The sequence below is a fragment of the Pholis gunnellus genome (assembly GCF_910591455.1).
Source record: "Pholis gunnellus genome assembly, chromosome: 20".
Taxonomy (NCBI): Eukaryota; Metazoa; Chordata; class Actinopteri; order Perciformes; family Pholidae; genus Pholis; species Pholis gunnellus.
Window position 1 is genome coordinate 8,489,897 of NC_136547.1, and position 19,779 is coordinate 8,509,675.

General features: G+C 40.8%; 1 protein-coding gene across 2 annotated transcripts in view; it reads left to right on the forward strand.

Annotated features, from left to right (window-relative positions):
- Positions 1–4,327: 4,327 nt before the first annotated feature.
- Positions 4,328–19,779, forward strand: part of LOC306712379 (cadherin-7-like) — a gene marked incomplete at both ends in the record, with an annotated part of 81,686 nt that continues 66,234 nt past the window's right edge. For both annotated transcript variants that reach the window (XM_079181627.1, XM_079181628.1), the window contains one exon: positions 4,328–4,564. In XM_079181627.1, the coding sequence (XP_079037753.1) occupies positions 4,328–4,564 (237 nt within the window). The remainder of the gene's footprint in view (positions 4,565–19,779) is intronic.

The following is a 19,779-nucleotide window of genomic DNA, read 5'->3' on the forward strand; positions in this document are numbered from 1 at the left end:
TCAGATTAATATACCTCCACCTGTTTCAAGGGAATTCATTAATCTGATAACTGCAGTGGGAATAAAAGGAAGAAATGTTCCTCTTGTTTATGGACAAAAGATGGATCAATACACAATGAGATGACCAAGAATGATGGATATCTATTACAATGCAAGTTTATTTTGAAGCAAAATGCATCAAGTTCTATGAGATCTCTGACTGTGCGGAGCGATAAATGTGTTTTGGTTGCCTCTGAGCCCTGCAGTCCCCACAGTGAGAGGCTATACAGTGTGATAGTATTGTGCACAACCCATCAGCAGCATTTATAATTCATATCATCATGTCGCTGTGAGGTCAGGGAGGGATTTGTTTGTGTCTGCATGTGTGGAACTTAAGGTCTCAGTTGAATGACTTTTTAAGAATCATTATTTCAAATATATTCATTATTCATTAAGGTTTTTTTTGCCTTTTATTACGGGGAACATGAATTAAAATTCAAGGTAGGATTCATACGGCGTCGCACCTCTGCCTCTTTTCATTTATCAATTATCCAACTGCTGTTTGGTGGACAGACCGGTGCTTCATAGTGCAGCTCAAGCATCTTTTTCAAGAGTGATTTAACAAAAGAAAAGACAAGTCTGTCATGTCTATTAAACTGTAAAAATCCAATTAGTGAACTCTTTACGGATGCTGCGTTGTGTCTTGCCCACAGTGTCAGTCAGCCTCAAATCTGCTCGCGAAGGATGCAGGGAGGAATTCAAATGAATGCGAGATGAGTTATTAGAAATCCTTTAATGGGGGAACCAACCGGGTTCAAGCTCCGGCGTCAGCGAGAGTCTCGCCTGTCTGTACTGAAGGTGTCCTTGACGACCCACCAGCTACAGGCTTGTTGTGGCTCCGTAGATGAACTTGTGCTCTGATCTTCCCCCGGAGGTGCAGGAGAAAATCAGTGAAGAGCCACATTGTTGAAAACTGTTCATCTGCTGCCTTTAGTTTTTCTTTTCATTGCAAAAAAAAAAAAAAAAAGTTGTGATCCACATGCTGGTTGACTTCATGCCATAACCTCAAACAGCCGTCGCGAAGTGTCTGAAACCATAACGAAGTTAAGTTCACAGCGGTTTGTGTTGTGTGATCTGGCCCGTGAGTGAAGACACTCGAATGATTGAGGGGAATATGGATCAGAGGAAGCGTGTGATTGGTTACCGAGCGCCCCAGCACTGGTAATCCTGTTGTGAGGCTGGCAAATGGGATTAGAACACTGTGTGTAAGAGAAACAGAGCCGGGGGATGACGGGGAGGCTTTACGTTCACGGTTTTATCTCACATTTTCACTTAATTTGGCGTCTTCGCGTTGACACAATGAGTCTGCTTCTCCACAGGGAGTCAAAACATGGGCTCTGACTGTTTTTTTTAAAAGGCTGGTATAGACTGAGTCTGCCAGAATATGATATTTTGCGATGATATCTGTTAATGTTAATTAAAGGCCACAGCATGTAGAGCATTTGGCGCCAACATATTGCCAGTGCTTTAATGCAGGACCCATCAGAAGGCTAAAACTGCCTTTATATGAAGAATAGGCGGTTTGATACGTGCCTCTATTTTTTTTTCCTTAAACATTAGTGCCAGTTCTTCTTCTTTACATTTTTCCCGTTTTGTAGCTCCACAGTCAGTCATCATACTTTAAGACATCAGGCCTGGTTGACACTCCTGTACAGTATGGAAAAACAACTTCCACCGAGTGAGATAATCCATCACCGTCGAAGCGACGCCTTCATTTGTTTGTTGTTGGTGTTTTTTTTTGGGGCCCAAAGTTTTCTTTTTCTACTTCGTTGTCTCAGTGTGCGCGAGTCGAGCGTTTTCACATCAACGCTGCGTTACGTTCCACTCTGCTTACTGTCAATCACCTGACACCAACAGGAAGGGGAAGAGGGGGAAAACAGTCGAGAGAAGATACACTTCATAAAACACTCTCGTCACATGCGTCTCTTTGTATTTTGTTTGCGAGTAGAGCAACTCATTTCAAGCTAGATTTGACGCTACGCGCTTGTAATCTTTAAAAATGATCAACAATAGAGATGTATTGGAGAAATGGATTTCTCCGCAGCATGAATTGCTTAATAATTTGGACAAATCAACTCGACAGCAAATCGGTAAAAACTCATTTAATAACAAGCCAATATCTGCTGCACCCAGAGCTACATTAGTGTTATCTCCAGTCTCTATCTGACTCCCATCTCTTCTAGTGTTCAGGGTTTAGCGGAATGAGAAGCATTAACCTGGACGCCGGGCTCGACCTGACCCTGCGCCGATTTTCTCCCCCACAATACCACCGCTGCAACCTGCCTTCACAGCTGCCCTGCAGACAGATCTGCTCCACTTTCCACCTCTACCATTAAATTGTCAAGCAGAGGCAGTGACTTTGAGTGTGTGTGTGTGTGTCCACAGTCATGTGTTGCAGCCCTAGCGTGCATTCTGTTTTCTAGTTCACGTTAGAGCAGATCAGGTTGGATGTTTCCACAGATTTATGGCTTCTGGGATAAAGTTGGGATACAGTTTGTGTGCTTTCTGCCCTTTGACTGGAAAGGGAAGGAGGGGGGGGGCAAATAATTCAAGATGCTTCCATGAACAATTTGAACTTGTAATGTTTGGGGTGCTCCTCGCAAACAACAAGGTGTCTGCAGAGGTGACAATCACGCCGATGGTATTCATATCCGCGTTGATTATTAGCACCGGATAATTACTTTTGCTACAGCAAATTTGAAATATAGCAAATCGCTTCCACAGGATGTTGTGGTGTGCCGTTTTTATTTTGCTGCGGGGAACAGAGACGAAGTAAAATGAGAACCGAAGAAGCTGTGTGGGAAGAAAGAGGTCACTTTATGCCAAAGTAATTACCTTCCTAGTCCAGGGCCCTGCCAATACTCAGCGTAGAGGAGAGAGAAAGAGAGGTCAGCGAGGAAATAAATATGTGTGGTCAAGCTCTCAGCTTTCTTTTTTCTGTTTTTTTAAACGACTGCTTTTACGAGACCTCCTGAAGTTTAAATGCCATTTCTGAATCAGTAACATCCCAAGATATAGCTTCAAATTTGCCCGCCAGCTCTCCCACGTGTTTTCATATTCCTCCCTCAAAAATAATACATTGAGGGAAGTCACTGTTACGCGTCAAATTAGACAGATAATACCAGCGATACTACATTAGGAAGTTTATGTAATTGCTCAACTGCTCGGGACTTCCTGGATGTGTTGTGACATGAAGAACATTATCTGTCAGGAGCTGATTCTTCTCCAGCGCTCTGACAGGGCTTCATGTCCTGGCATCTTGGGGGATCTGTCACGGCATGACGACGGCAGGGAGACAGATCCCCTCGCGTGAGCCCGGGCCGGGACGAACAGACTGCTCGGAGTAGAGGTCAGGAGCGCTCGGGCCGTCATGCTGCTGACAGACCAGATTTATTTTTAATCTCGGGCCGATGAGAGCCCGCCGCGCAGATCATGTGGCTTGTTAGTTTTGAGCGGCGCGCTCCCGCCGCCGTTACGCCACTCTCTTACACAAAGAGAGAAAAACTGTGACAAAATAACGACCTTGGTGAGGTGAAGCCCGGATAATAGGGAGCCAGATGAATGCCGTTTGATTGTTATTCCACACGGCCACTGTTGTTTGAGCCGCTGTGAAATCATTGTCATTTCCCCCCCCTCCATGTTACCCTCATTAGCATCTTGACCTCGGGACAATTTTTCTTCGCCATGCGTGTAGGTGAAGGACGCCGTGTTTATTGCACGTACAATATTCACTGTCTATTCATTTTTTGACCAATCTTCTCAGGATTGGTGAAACAACGTCATTATCATTGCATCAGCAAGCACATTACTTGCTGTCTAAAGTGACTGCGGTCACAGGGGCGATATTGCTGACGGTACTTTCTCTCTTCTCTCCTCTATGTCTTTGTCTCTCTCTTTTTGTCCCCCCCCCTCTTCCCTCTCTCTCTCTCTGTTCTGATAGGTGCCAATTATACAGCCTGTGTGTTGAAGCCATGCCCGGTCGCCCCTGACCCTGTTACCCAGCTTTAATGTCAACTGCCTGGCTCCTAAGTGGAGGGAATTACCCCACTTCTACTCTCCAATCAGGAAAAAAAGAAGAGCAACATGGCAAAATGCAGAGCTTGACTCTTTTTCAACCCATGCGCTCTTGTCAGGGTCTGACTGCTCGTGCTCTGTGGTGAACAACAAGATCAGGACTGTGTGGATAAAACCTTGAGGGTTTTGACATTTCATTTCTTGCTGTCTATTTGTTCTTTTACATTTTGTTTTGCTCCTCTTCTGGCCTCGGTGCTTTTTGGAGGGGGCCCAGATGATGGGGTGGTGTTGCTCAGGCATATGCGGAGCCCTGGCTCTCCTGGCACTCCTCTGTCCCCTGCGGGAGAGGGGCTGCTGGGGGCTGAATCCCAGCTCTGGGGATCTGGAGAAGTCCCCGCACTCTGATCCAGACCCCTGGGAGGCCCTGCACAGGCACAAACGCAGCTGGGTATGGAACCAGTTCTTCGTATTGGAGGAGTACACAGGAAATGAACCACTATATGTTGGCAAGGTAAGCGATCTGTGACTGTTAATGTTTCAGTACAAGCACGGCTTCACAATGTGTTGCTACACGCACATAAAATAACAAAAAAAGAAAAAGAAACCCTCATGATGAACTGATTCACACATATCCTATTTTTTGCAGGTCTGGCACCAGGTTTAGTGCACCTGTACAGCGATACACATATCAATAAGCTCTTACCATAATGACCTGCAAAATCTGGGACACAGCAGTGTTTTACAGAGTTGTACATATTCCCAATGCCCTATATAAAATGTAAAACAAATGAAATATGAACAGACGGTGTAGGAAGGTATTCTGCATTTTTTTCCCCCCAGCCAGGCTGAAGTATGTGCTCGTATAAACGCGGTTTAGTTTAGATGCCGGTGTACAACGAGACAGGGTAATTTGCATTGTAATCAGTCCCCAGAAAAAAGGTACAGTATATATATATATATATATATATTACTCAAATGTGTCTTTATACAGCAGGTGTTCTACCAGATAGATCAAAGTAATGCATGTTTTGGCAGATAAATATGTTTGAAACCTTCCCTGTGTCACAAATGGCGCTAGTTAACGTGAGGGTGCAGCGACAAAGTGACTAATCATGTATTCATGAGATATGGTAACACTGCTTTTCTGTTATGGATCACATTTTCTCAGGTAAAAAAATGCATGCACACCAGTTGAAGAAGTATTCAGATACCACAATCTGAAAATGACTATTAATTATGTTATATGTTGTGTAAGCAGCACTTTGCTCTTATATGAGCTGTTTTACGCTGCTTTATATACTGCTGGGCTGCTGAGCCTGTCGTCCTTTCTTGTCAATCAGCAAATTGACTAGAGCTGTCAGATCAATGTAGTGGAGTAAAAAGTACATTTCTTCCCTCTGAAATGTAGTGACAGAACTATAAAGTAGCAGAAAATGGAAATACTCAAGTAAAAATACAAACACAAGTACCTATAAATGTGTTTAGTACAGTACTTGTTTAAAAATACTTACAGGTACAAGACAGTATAAATGTAAAAGAGTCAAGTAGAATGAAAGTACAGTAACTTAAGTACAGAACCTGAAGTTACAGTCCACTACTGGAAGTAACTAGTTGCTATAACTGTTACGTAAAAAGCACAATTTTTCCTTCTAAAATGTATTTACAAGCGCCCGGGAGCAGTGTCTTGCTCAGGGACACTTTGACAAAGGACACGTAGCAACCAAGGATCAAACCGCCAACCTTGTGGTTACCGGATGACCCTCTCTACTCAGTGAGCCACAGTCGCTCCGCTGAAATAATATTATGAAATTGAAGTGGTCAAGTAAAATGTAGGTACCTCAAACGTGCTTAAATACAGAACCTGAATAGGTACCAAGTAATGGTCCACTTTAGTAAAAGTCAAATTTTTCCTTCCGAAATTAGTTACTTTTCACTGAAAGTAAATAATTTCGGAGTTGTCAAATATATGAAGAGTAAAAATGGCAATATTTCCCTCTGAAATATAGAGGAGTAGAAGTATAAAGTAGAAGAAAATGGAAATACTCATGCAGGCACAAGTACCTCAAAATGTTACCTTCCGATCCAAATATCCAAAACTTTTAGGATTTCTCCTTTTAATCATATACAATTTGTTGAAGTTGCTCATTGTAAACCTGCTGGTTTACATCACAGCGCTCGGTGTACACAAAGCTTTCAGCACCGCTCTGTCAGTGGACAGCTCCCGCATAGTAAAACGGCTCCATTGTGTGCCGCGCGGGCCAGATGGGTCTCGGATTGGTCTCCAGATCCCTGTTATCTTGGAGAATTTTCTGGTCTTATTATTAAATTAGTTTTCATCTTTCCGCTCATCTGCAGGATAATCATTCTCATCTGCATGTATTTGCCGGGTCTGCTCTCACAAGCCCATTTCCTTGCCGTCTCTGAACTGGATTAGCGTCTCCAGCTGGAATTAGGGTACATTTGACTGTCCTATTGTTCTCCTCTATTTGGGATGCTGGAGGAGAGCAAACCAGAGCGAGTGTATTTTGTGACACTGCTGGAGTTCAGCTAAAGGTCACTTCTTGTCCAGCCGTCCGCAGTATCTTAAAAACCCCATCTTGTCTGTGTGTCCCCAGATATCTACTCTAGCTGACTTGTGGCGAGAGTATTTCTTTGCTCGTGAACATCTGTTTTCTGATTTGGATGTTGTCTCCTTGCCCTATGTGTGCCATTTGAAAGTTGCAGGAGAGAGGCCAGTACATTTTATTAAGTGTTTCATTTATTTTACACATGCTCGTGTCTGATTGTTTTTCTTGTCGGTAAATCCCGCAGGACGCAAACAAGCTGATTATTTATTCATATATGTGTAGAGACCTGCTTATCCACGTGGAATATACACATTTCTAACCTCTTTTCTAATAGCTATTCTCTCCATTCTTTTCCACACATGTATTGATTGATTTCTTGTTTTGTATTTGTGTGTTTGTATTGGTGGTGGCCCTAGCAGTCGAGGGGGCGAAGACAACGTGTATAAAGCCACACCGGTGACATCTTTACATCTGACCTCATGCCCAAGCTGCGATCTAACCCTTTCAGAAATATGAAAAATCGCATTAATTTAGTCCCCGCTGGCAGAGCAGACTGCCTGGGCGCTTGAGGGGCTGTCGCGTTATTTGTTCCCTAAGATCATAGTTGTCACATGGTGTGTGTTTGTTTGGTATCACAAGGGCACGCCGCCGCCGCAAGTCTGGGCGGGACACCCTGACCTCGTGACTCAGTGTGAGCGACGTGGAAGGTCCTGCCATGTCAGCAGAATGACCTTACTAGAAATGAATTTTTTTATGTCGCTTCTGCGAAAACAGAAAAATAAAAACCATGCGACCAAAGCTTCTCACTCGGCTCTCAAATTTCCAGCCGGTTATAGGCAAAAGTGAGTGACATAGAGTGACATAAACGGTAATTGCTTTAGTCAGATGTGTGCGGGTATCTAATATGACAAACAATAGGACTCTGTGTCCAAACAATGGCACAGTTGCCGCACAATTTGGTCATTTGTTTGGCTGGAAGCAAAGGGAAATATGATACAGTTGGTAGGAAATGGGAAGTCATCACTTTGGCCTGGCTACTCCCTTTGCATCTGCAGTCTGCTTGGCTTTAATGCATTCTGTCAGATTCTGGATTTCACAACCAAATGTCCTATTATGCCTTGGCACTCTGCCTCGGGTAAGTGTACTGGCCTGGAATCAGCTGCAGTCACATCAAGCCATTGGAAACATACATTAAAGAACAAACTGCACAGCCTCCCTGCTGCAAATTGGCCACGCACATATTTAAACAAGCGCAAACGCCGGAGCGACTCATCCACTTAACAAACACTTACTTGTAAACATGATGTGATTAACATTTTCTGCCGGGTGTTCATGTGATTAAATATTTGCAAGTGTTGAAACGCACCAATCTGTAGCTTCTGCTGAATAAGCAACGTTAGCAGGCGTGCAATTATTGTAACACTTGATTGGATCTTTGTTTTGCTAATGCACCGACTTCCCTCGCTTTACCCTTTGGAACATCCCCTCTTCTATTCAATAACTTTTGTTCCTTCTTTTTTTTTTTTTCATGGATCAGTTTCAATTCAAGTGACTGGAGAATGCCTTTGAGGTACAAGCACAGTCAAAGCCCCTATGCTGAATCTCACTTTATTTATAGATATTTCTTCAAAGTTGGCAATCCGGCTAACCATCAGAGTACTAGTTGGACTTATATCACCTCATAATTCAGGCCACAGTCAGGCTCACACTCACAGAAGACTGAAACAAACCTCCAATGGCAAACATCGCTTGATGGTAGAATCTCTTATAGCTTGTCGTCAAGCGAGACTGCAGCGAGACTGCAGAAAGGAAATGACTTCTCTCACATAGGAAACAGGAAATTTCCCTTTTCCTCTTTGCAACCAGTGATTACGCATTTTCACGAGTGTGCATCATGAGTCATTTGTGCCCTGGCAGCAGGGGCCTGGTGTCGTGCATGACAGAAATTCAGTTTAATAATCAAACAATTTGCATCATGGGCATCAGGGATAATCCCACAGATAATTACAATGGAGCCAACATAGCATGTTACTATGCGAGCTACTTCATTAGCATTCCACTAGACGCTCGCTGTCAAATGGGTTGGAATCATAGAGCACAGGGCGCCGCTGCAAAGGTCAGTCTCAGTAGCGTCGCCTACTCACACTCGCTGGTGCCGCAAACACAGCGGTGCAGCTGGGGAGCGGCGAGAGCAGCATGTTGAGCCGGAGAGGAGGGTGATTCAAGCTGACAGAGGGGACATCATACACACGGCACCCAGAGACAAGAGCTCACAGAGGGGGGAGCTCATGAGACATCCTGGGGGCCTCTGGGATGGTGGGAAAGCCTTTATCAGAGCCAGGGAATCAAAGTGGATGAAAACAGCAGTGTAAACTAGACTAGAGGGTAGTTATCGGCGGGGTAGGGGGAAGGACAGGAGAGGAACATTGTTTACACTTTCTCTCACATATAGGGGCCAAGACTGGAGTCAACATCAGCGGAGCAATTTATAGATGTCCAGCGAAGAGGTCAGGACAAAGTCAAGACAGTGTAGAGTATAACGTAGTGTAAACGCCCAATAAAAACTGTGTTAAAAGTGTGTTAAAAAGATCAAATTTAGCTTTCAGCTCCGACACATCTGCACAAGTCTGTAAATATTTCTTCCACTTCATGTGGATGGCACATTCAAGATGCTAGAATTGTTGTTTTTGATTGTATTGTTATTTTTACAACAGATTTATGGGTTTGCCAAGTTTACACAGTTGGACACATTCATCTTAGCGTGTGGGCAACCATATTTTGTTTGATTAACCCCACTAAGCCAGACATGGGGGACCAAAACAAGCCACTTTAACCAAACAAGATGCAAAATACAGTCACAAACCTTTATAAGTGGTTTTAGTGATGACGGGGGCTTTACATTTTTTCTTTATTTTATCTAGTTCAGAAAACGGGGTTGCGTGCCAAATAAATGTTGAATTTATCGCACATTCAGGGTGTTTTTTAAAAAAATATTGAGTGTACAGACTAAATGATCATACAAATATGGTCAATTTCCATTTTCTTTAACTTTTTTTTCATGGAAAATTGAAATCCAATTGTATGTTCATAATAAAACATTGACTATTAAATTAACTTTCTCCCAAACAGGACAGAACAAAAGGATGTTCCTCTACGGCTTATTTTTGGCAGGTATTATACGACATGGTCATGGTCAATCAGTTGACCATCGACCGGTGGGACCGATCAAGCGCTGCATCTCTATTTTCAAGGCTGTCTAAATTTAGCCATGCAAGAGGCTGATTTGACCTCCAGTCAGGTGGATGTTAGGTGGAGCTTTTAGACATATACATACATGATCACCAAACTGTTTTGTAAGAATGATAATGGTGACAGTGTGCCTTTAACACCTTTAACAACAGAGTGAGAGAAATGTCATTCGAGCACAATTTGTACCTGCCTACGCAGTCCTGAGAAAGGTCTAATCAGAGAACATCAGTAAAAACACCTGAGTGGGTAGACTGTGGGCCTGCAGCTGCTTTGACCCATAAACTCTGAAGGCAAATTTGCTTCAGTGGGTAGCTTGCATACTCTAAATTTGATAAATCTGTCGAATAAAACTGCTGTTCTCCAGACACAGTGCATGAAATGAACTACAGCAGCATTTTCTCCTTTGTTTACATGTTTCTAAAAAAAAAAGACCTGTGCAAGACAAAGTAGGCAAGCGACAAAGGCATCCCAGTCATTTTTGAAAAAGGAGTGTTGGTCTTGTACCGTGATTTACGCTACATGTGTTTGCATTCATCGCAGAAGCAGTTTGTCTTTTTGGCAAACTTGAGTTGTTATTTAGAGCTTGGATTTACTCACTCTCCCCTTGTCTCACCTCCCGCCTTCAATTCTTCAAATTTATGGAGGTGTGTTTATGGCTCTGTAAAAACAAATGTCCGTCATTGTGTCATTTGGTGGATGTACTGTATGAGATGAAAACTCTTTCTTGTCGCTGGTAATACTGTAACTTAATGAAATAGTAAGGAATATTGTGGGCAAGAGGGAGTTGGGAGATAGATTGGAGTTGTTTTTCATTTCAGGTTTTCTGTCTGAATCCTCTTTTATATGCCTTTTTTGTCTGAGTATGGGGAAGTTTCCTGAAGTGCTGATCTATTGGATTTTCCACATCCCCAACAAGTCTGACCTTGAATAATTCAAGAGAGGTTCTCCGCCTGTGCTGAGAGTACAGACATACCATGAATACACAAAAGTTACGTTTTTAAATCTCTCCATTTTCGCTCTACAAAATGGATAACAGGTGGCCCGGAGACTATTGTGTTTGGTATATTGGGGGTATCGAGCACTCTTCTTCATTTCAATGAATAATGTAAGCATGGCAGGGCTTAACAGCAGCTCATGTATAACAAAGAAGTCAGTTAAATGTCTGCTACTTGTTCCTCCTAGAAGGTTGTGTGGTTTAAATAAGAGGTTGGAAGAGCATTTACCTTTTGTGATATACGTATTTAGTATTAGTTAGAGAACAGAAAAAAAATAAAAGATGTTGCTCAGGCATCTGTGTGCAGAGGCTGCTTGACTTTTTTTCCTCAAAGACATTATGAAGGGGCGATCATTTTTCATGCACTGACTAATTACATTTCACATCAGTAAGAAATTAAAGCAGTTCGATCTAAGTGTATCTGAAATTGGTTTTCATACAGCCTGATACACCACCAGACAGAATCATAAATGTTTCCTTAAAGGATCATTGCAGCAATATTGAGTTTCCTCATCTTCAAAGAATCAAGCTTTTTTTTTTAGATTGGTTTGTTCTGTATTACCCTCTGTTGCTTATGGGACCCCAGGTTAGTACCTATCAAACCTCCATCGACTCTTACAAACATCGAAGCACCATAGTAATCCGATTGTACTCCACTTTTAGCCGTAGACTAATTTCTGAGACATCCATCTAAGTGAGAAACCTGGTGTCATTTTTCATGTTAAGGGAAGAAGAAGAATTTGATTAACAGAGGTAGATTTGTGAAGGGGAAACCAACTTACTTGGTATATTATAACCTCATCTGGGCTTCTTGGATTTGTTGCATGTGATGCTTCGGTCGAAAATACCACTAAAGGAACACTAATGATTCCCAAGGAAGGGTACTGTATCTAGGGAGAAGACGGAAAGATTGAAAATTGGAAAATCTGGGCAGAAATTATGATTTGGTTGAACATAGTTTATAATAATTACATATATGTGATTATGAATAAAATAAACACAATTAGATGTATAAGTTGGTGTGCGGCTGATCTTTAGTATATACAGTATATTGTCACAACAACCAATTAACTCCCCAGTAAACTCTAACCTGAGTCAGTTACACCTTAAGCCCACATAATGCAATAGAAAGCTAGCAAGTGAGCAGAGAAGATGAAATCACTAAAAATAATGGATCAATGGTCAAACTGTAAGCAGCTTAATTCATTTAATGATGCTGGTCAAAGTTGAGGTGGTCGTCAAAGATAATACCAAGTTTCTACAGGAGTAAGTTTGACGCCATCCAGTTATTGATTTGTGCAATGCACATGTTGAGGTTGTTGATTGGTGTCATTAGTGTCAAAGGAAGGGTATAATTGTGTTTTTTTAGTGATATGATCAAGTGGTAGCATGTAAATGCAAAATGCATGGGCCTGAGACATGATTTCTGTGGAACTCCATATCGGTTGCATCCCCGGGTAGCATGCAAACTTAACCAAACCAAACAAAACTGAGACTGATGGGAATATCATTAGTTTTGCAGTTATTTGGTAATAAATCAAAGTATCGAACAAATTGTTATTTTGATGCAATGATGGCGCGAGATGTCGCCAATCCATCTATTAGTTGTTGAGATATTTCAGCCTGGACCAAAGTGGAGGTCCATCCCTGGAGACGTGCTGTTAACATTGTTACAAAAATCCACTTTTGTAATTGATATTGAGATTTGAAGGTACAAAAACACAGCACGACCTTATCTCTGGTAACAATTAACTGGTTGTTTCATTTATATCAATGGTAGACAGTCTTAATAATAATTTGCCATTCACTCTATTGTTTTGTATTTACAATAGTGCACGAAGGGTTGATTCTGATGTCTGACTGTTTTTTGGAAATGGTAGGAGAAGAAATACAAAAACGAGTTATCAGACTTTCTCGCCTTGACTTGATTACGGTCAGTAATCTGCTTGTGTGTGCACATGTAAACGTGTTAAAATTCCAGCTCTACTATAACCTGAAGCCTCTTCTCCTCCTCCATCCCCAACACACACACACACACACACACTCTTTATACAACCCAACCCCCACACCCTCTACTAGACATTTACCATCCAATGGATATATGTTAAAACGGAGGGTGCATTAGCCACCTCTCGCTGTAATTAAATTCAGTCATAATGAATCATAGCCCCTAATCCTAAAACTGGCTTTATTTCCACAGGGAGCAGAAATGACCTACATGTACTGGAAAAGCTCTTAGTATAGCCTTTCTACCACAGCTTTCTTACTTGGCATTTGCTCTGAAAGCATGGCAAACACACACAAACTTCCCTTTGAGCTGTGTTGAAAGTAAACGTGGCGTGCTTACCTCCATATCAGTGCTCTTCATTTATATATAAATATATATATATTCATCACACAAGGTTTCGTTAACATACTCAGGTAACGGCTTCAAAAGATTCATAGGATGTCATGTCACCGTTTGCAAGTATTTCTTAATAATGTGGTCGGATCTTTTTTTTTTCTTTTCTTTTTTTACTTTTTTGGTTCTGGTTCCAGCTAATGTTTTGTGACTTGAAAAGCGATAGGCTATGCAGCGGCTCATTGCTCTGTGGAGAAAGAATCCATGCATAGTAACACCAGGCAATTAAGGTTTTGTATGGGCCAGTCATCGGACTAATGCTGGTGATTCACAATGGTGCCTCGGTACCTTTTGCTCTTGGAGGTGTATTTCATCAGTTGCAAACCATGTTGGTAGCAGCCCAAGATCTCTGTCACCGGTTCATTGTGTGAAAAAAATAGGCTTGGCAGCAGGAGTGCACAGAGATAAAGCCTACTTTGTTCTTCTGTTTTGAACGGCCACGGATAGAAAATAAATAGTGCACTTGATTGCGTTAATCATGATTTCTATCTTTGACTCGCATGTTTGAGTCATTGTGTAGAATACATTACAGTTTTTTTTCCATTTAATTGCATATAGTCACTAATTGCATTGTAGAAATGTGAAAAAAAAATATTCCCATATAGCCTCAACTATCAATCATGTGGTACTGGAAGACAAACCTTTTTTAATCTTGGCAGATTATACATATATATATATATATATATATATACATATATATGTATGTATGTGTATATATATATATATACATACATATATATATATTTTATATGTGTGAAAAGTCAGGGGATCTCCAAAGTCACAAGGATTTATTGGCTGGGAGTCTGAACGACAAAATTTATGCCAATCAATCCGAGAGCTGAGATTTTGACTGGAGAAGGCGTAGATGGGGAAACGAGCCTGTCATTTGTTCAAATGGTATTTCACTCAAAGCCTGAGCTTGGCATCCAAATGATCCAGTAAATAATCAGAATGCAAAAAGTGACCTTTGCCGCTCACTCTCTTCATCCGAGGAACAGGCATGCCTGTAAAAACATAATTGCCCTATTTAGATTTCGGTTGCTTCAATGAACAAAACTAACCCCCTCATTACTGACTCCGCATGACTGATTTTGGAAATTCGATCCAGTCAGGACTAGACTGTCGGAGCCTCGGGGCTGATTCATGGGATTCAGAACCACAATAACCGTATTGGAAAGAGCTGGTGGCTGAATCAATTCTGTTTCTTTTCACTCTCTTAGCCCAAAGCCTTCATTCAATTTCAGGGACAACAGGGATAAGTGAATCTTGGGTGGTGCAGTAATGTTGTGTTGTAAATAATTGTTCTTTCTCATAGTGGACTGTAGTTTGTTTATGCCAATGACAAAGCAAGGACATGTTCTTTTATATGGCTAGCCAGTGATCCCTTTCTTCTTCATTTTCCTTTCCTTTTCTTCCTATGTAATTGATTCCATGAAAACACGTATAAAAGTGACTACTTTTACAACAATTTCCAAACTACCTGTAATAAACTTTACTTCCTGCCAGTAGGACCTTAGCCGTATGATTAGTTAGGGTCTATTAAAAAAGTATATTAAAGCTGCAAAACAAATGATTTCACCTCCAATCCGACAAAATTTGATTCCATTTCAGTCTATTTCTGTCTTTCCAGCAGATATCGCTCTGACACAGCCCGAAGTCAGTTAAATTTAGTGGCTCCAGAGAGGTTTGAGGGATTTTTGTGAAGATATCCTGTTCTTGGACCCAAGCCCATTCATTTTCTATGGAGGAGATGAGTTCATAGTCTGACAGTGTTAAATTATGCCGAGGGGCTAAGGCTATGCAAAGACTATGTGATGATTCAGAGATGGATTAGGCTATGATCTAAAGTTATTGAATTTGGCTCCTGATATCCCTCACAATGAAGAATGGAGGCAGGAGAGTGATTTGCTCTTTTTCTTCGTGCTATACTAAATATATTCACTACTGGAGGGATTGTGTACACATCAAAAGTCTCCCTTCCCAAAGGCCCTCTCATGTTGAGGTTTAATAAGGTATTTTATTGTTTGAAGTAGTACTGCTTGTTTGAGTTGTTTATAATCCCTTTGGATCGGAGCCGCACTGTCAGTAGTGTAAAAGAGATGGCATTATCCTCCTGTTTTCTTTTCTTTCTCACCAACACAGCGTCTTTGGTCACATCATATAATCCAGGTGGGCTTTTTCATTCTTTCCCCACAGAATTAAAGGAAGGCTTGAATTACAGGGCTCAGGATTCGTATTATATACTTTAATGCCAGTGGTGGGCGATGGGCATGTTATGGTATGTTCGCAGAGAATGGAAGGGAAATTGGAAAGCTGGGGTAAAGAAAACGTGTTTCTATTTCAGAAGCTCACGTAACACGGCTGCAGTCCTCGATTGTCTCATGGTGGGCTGTGTGTTAGCCACACTGGATGTGGTTCGTGGTCAGTTGCTCCTTGCTCCGTGTTGTTTCAGTCAAACACAAATTCAAACAATTTCTGCAATTTCTGAATACATTTATTTTTCTCCGAATCCCTGCAAGTGGAAGAATGCTGGCCCCCTTCACCTATACCGGGTCAACAAATAAATAGACGAATTCAAAACCACTTTTACGAATAAAATCAACGGCCTTGTGACTTCGCTGAGGAATCTTGTCTTCTCAGGTAGTAATTTATGTTACAATACTATAAGTGCTCCGTTCAAGGTCCTCAGTTTGACAATTTTTAGAAGTTACCAAACTGAAATGTGAAAGATATTTCCTAGGTTGCATTCAGGGGTTTATAGCAGAGGTTGAAGTGTTGGATTCTTGTGGACCTCTAGGTTGTAAAGGTCAATGAGTTCTATCAAAATGTGTTTTATTCACAAAATGATATTGTAACATTTTCATAATTACTTAATTGTTCAAGCTGCTTTTCTTTGTTTTGCATGATAGTAAACTAAGTATTTTTGGTGTTAGTTTTAGCAACATTTTATTTTGTCAAATCTCAAATTGTAATTTGCATTTTTCTACTTTTTTTTCTGGATTGAAATAAAGGAAATGATCATACCATTGATCAATAATGAAATAATTTAATTGTAGCCCTACGAATATAACAATTACAGTGGTGATAGGCAAATCACAGCTAATATACAAATAACATAGAAAAGTACTCTTCTCAGTCTCTGAATATTCTCCTCTACACATAGAGGACCGGCTGCAGCACATAGCTAGACTGGTCGGAGGGCTGATTCCCACGTGGCCATCTGACATGAACATTGGTGTAGATACAAGCACATTGGACTTCTTTGAGTCAAAGTCCAGCAGAGCAATGTGTCAAAAACTGTTCAGCTGAAAATACTTCACCTCTCCAATAAGAGAACATTTTAGAGCAGCATTACATGATGAAGATAACATTGTATAACGCTGAAATGGCAAAAGTTTAATTAATTAGTGGATCGACTGAAACATTTTGTACTTTGTTAAACGATTTCATATCTCATAAAGTGAGATATCTTTGGGTTTTGGTTGAATACTCTCCTTGGACATTTTTCATCATCGTCTCACATTTTTTAGTTTATGGGCGTCTGCGATTAATTTAATTAAGATTTGACAGATTAATCTATAATAAAAAATAAACGTTAGTTGCAGCCTTACAAATATTTGTTCAAAAATACAAAACAAGAAGTCTGAAATGAAAATAAGTCTTCACAGAGTTGAATGCATATCTGGTTGTTTCCTGGGAGACATTGTCCTTGAGACAATTTGTTTTGTGTCAGAAAATAATCCAATTATATGCACACAAAGGCCTTTAGCAGGCAAATTGAAGGTATTTAAAAAGAGAGAACAGAAGTGGCGTTGTCTTTATTAACTGATATACTTCATTTGTAAACTGTGGAAAAGATTGACTTCAGCATTTTTCAAACCTCCAACAGCGTCGAGAAGGGATGGCACAGTCTGATGTAGTGCAGTAGTTATTCAAGAGACTGGCATCAACACACACTGATGTGGTTTAGTGTGGACATGCGTCAGCCGATGTTGACCGTGTGCTACAGTAGGCTTTCATCATAATTAGCTGTGGACTGTAATGCAAATGGCTAAATGCTTTGTGGGGTCATTCACCTCTGTTTTATTTTCGTAAATATGATCACAACTCTACTTTACATGGCATTCCATCAATTAAAGTAGATCATATAAAGCTGTCTGCTTACCAGGAGCTCCTGGATCAAGCCTTGAGTACACTGGCCACATGCAGATGTGTACATGGATAAAAAAAATGTGTGGTTTCTGTTCTTATGATTTTTACTATCCTTTCTGAGACACAGTACGCTTATGATACGCTAATGTTATTACATGTAACCCATATTCTTTTTTTCTCACCACGCACACATTTAATTAAAGTTCCTGAATTTATTTACATCTGTCTCGAGCTTGATGGTCTCCATCTACACCCTCCATGGATATTGATCGAGACAGGATTTAATGCAAAGATACCACCAAAAGAAACTTCTGACGTAGATTTAATTCACAGATTCTATTTTTTTTTTTTTTTAAAGGTCTAAAACATTGTCAAGAGACTGATACTGGCAAAAATGTAATCAATAGACCAGAGTGCACCCACAAGACATGTTGAGTTTGGTCTCAAAACACTTCAGCTCTTGCACTTACTGTAGAGATGTATTTACAGTATCAAGACTGCTCTCTCCACCTACACATAAAATCCATACAAGCTGCCTCTGGTATGTTGTCTGTGCATCTTGGGAAATGTAGTGTTGTGGAATATTTCTATGTAGATGCGGGATAAGAGTTGATTAAATAAACAGAGTCTGATGAATGCTCAAAGTAGTAAGAGTCAATTTAATGCTTGCAAGCAGGAGAGCGGACACACAGACACGTATCTCAGTGAACTGTGCAAACCACTGTCAAAGAAATACAAGGCACATCATGTTTTATACATACAAAAGGTCACGCCTTTAGTTACCTCATAGGAAAGGGAGTATAGGCTTTTGGACAAAGGTTGATTTGTTCCGCTCATTATTTTGAGTCTTCCAGGTGCGATCAACTGGGAGTCAGTCTCATACAGAGGTCAGAAACAATGTTTCCTTTCATCTTCTTCTCGTGTGTGCATATGAACAACCTTGGAAGACAGGACATTGGTTTCCTGAACTAATTAAATGCCTCTGTAGGACTGCAGTGATCTTTTCCTGTATCTCTGTACTTTCCCATCAGTAGAACAACATCTTTCAAAACATCCCAAGATACTAAAATATATTTTACCATTATTATACTTAATACATATTTTACCATTACAGTAGGCACTCATTTAGTGAAGTAGAGGAAGGCAAGCTGTTCTTCAGCACTCGCACTGATCATTAATGATGGCCTGTAGACATAGAGTGAGACTTTCTATTGGACTCTTGTGTCGGCTAAATAACATTATTATAAGCGAACAAATCTGATCTGAATCTGCGTTGTTGAAATGGGTTTTCTGCATACAAAGGTGGTGGTTGTTGAGATGCAAACATGCTGCACTTTATGACCTGATTCATATTTCTTTGTCAAACACAATTATTACATTTATTACAGGCGGACTGCATCTGATTTACTAACGGATAATATGCTGAACTCGCCCACATGGTATTCGGCGCTGAGGAATGATGTCCCTGATATCTTGTTGAAAATGAGTTGTACTTATCGCACTGTGATTGAGCTATCTCTAGCGCTCTGTTTCAGTGTGTTAGGCCCAAACAAATTCCCAGGATGCACTGCGGTGTTCAGAATCAGACACAGGTGACTGGCTTCGAGGATTTTAGCAACAGAAAAATCGCTTTAATTTCAGAGGGTTTACAAAACAAGATTATGTAAATGTCCACCCAAAACCATTGTATTAACATTCAAATAAATAAATAAAAGCTCTACAAATCAGTTGAAATATTCATGTATTCTGATTGAAGAATTTTTTTGTTATATTTCTATAAACACATGGACATTGCGCTTGTCCACGAAAATAATAAAATGAGAAACATTTGTATTTTATTTTGAAGGAGAAAGTTCCTTTCAGATAGTGTACTTTAAAACTGTATGGTACTAAAAAACTGTTTGGCAGAAACCAAAAAAAATGTTTGGCCAAACTTTTGCCGACTGTTCATCTGTTGGCCTCGGGGTCTCTTCAGCAGACTGAGGCACATACAGCAGAGATGTCATGCTGACTCTTGCGCTGTCTGGGGTACTCCAAGGCAGCGACACGGCGACGGGTACAACACATCGGTTTCCCACAAGCGGCAGGCAAAATCAAAGCCGACTTGTTCTTGACAGTGAGATTCCCAAATGTCATGTGAGCAAAAGGTTGAACAGTAGCCCATAATACCACATTGTTCACAAAGGAAACATACATGCTGCTCGGATATCCGAGGTCTCGGCACTGCTCAGTGTTTCCTCTCAATGTAGTGGCCAGATTTTCAGGTTCAACTGTATGTTAATCATCCAAACTAACAGCAGGCTGCATGAAAATGTTGTTAGATGAGTGTAAGCTAACTAGACAAAGAGTCTAGTGCCGTGGTC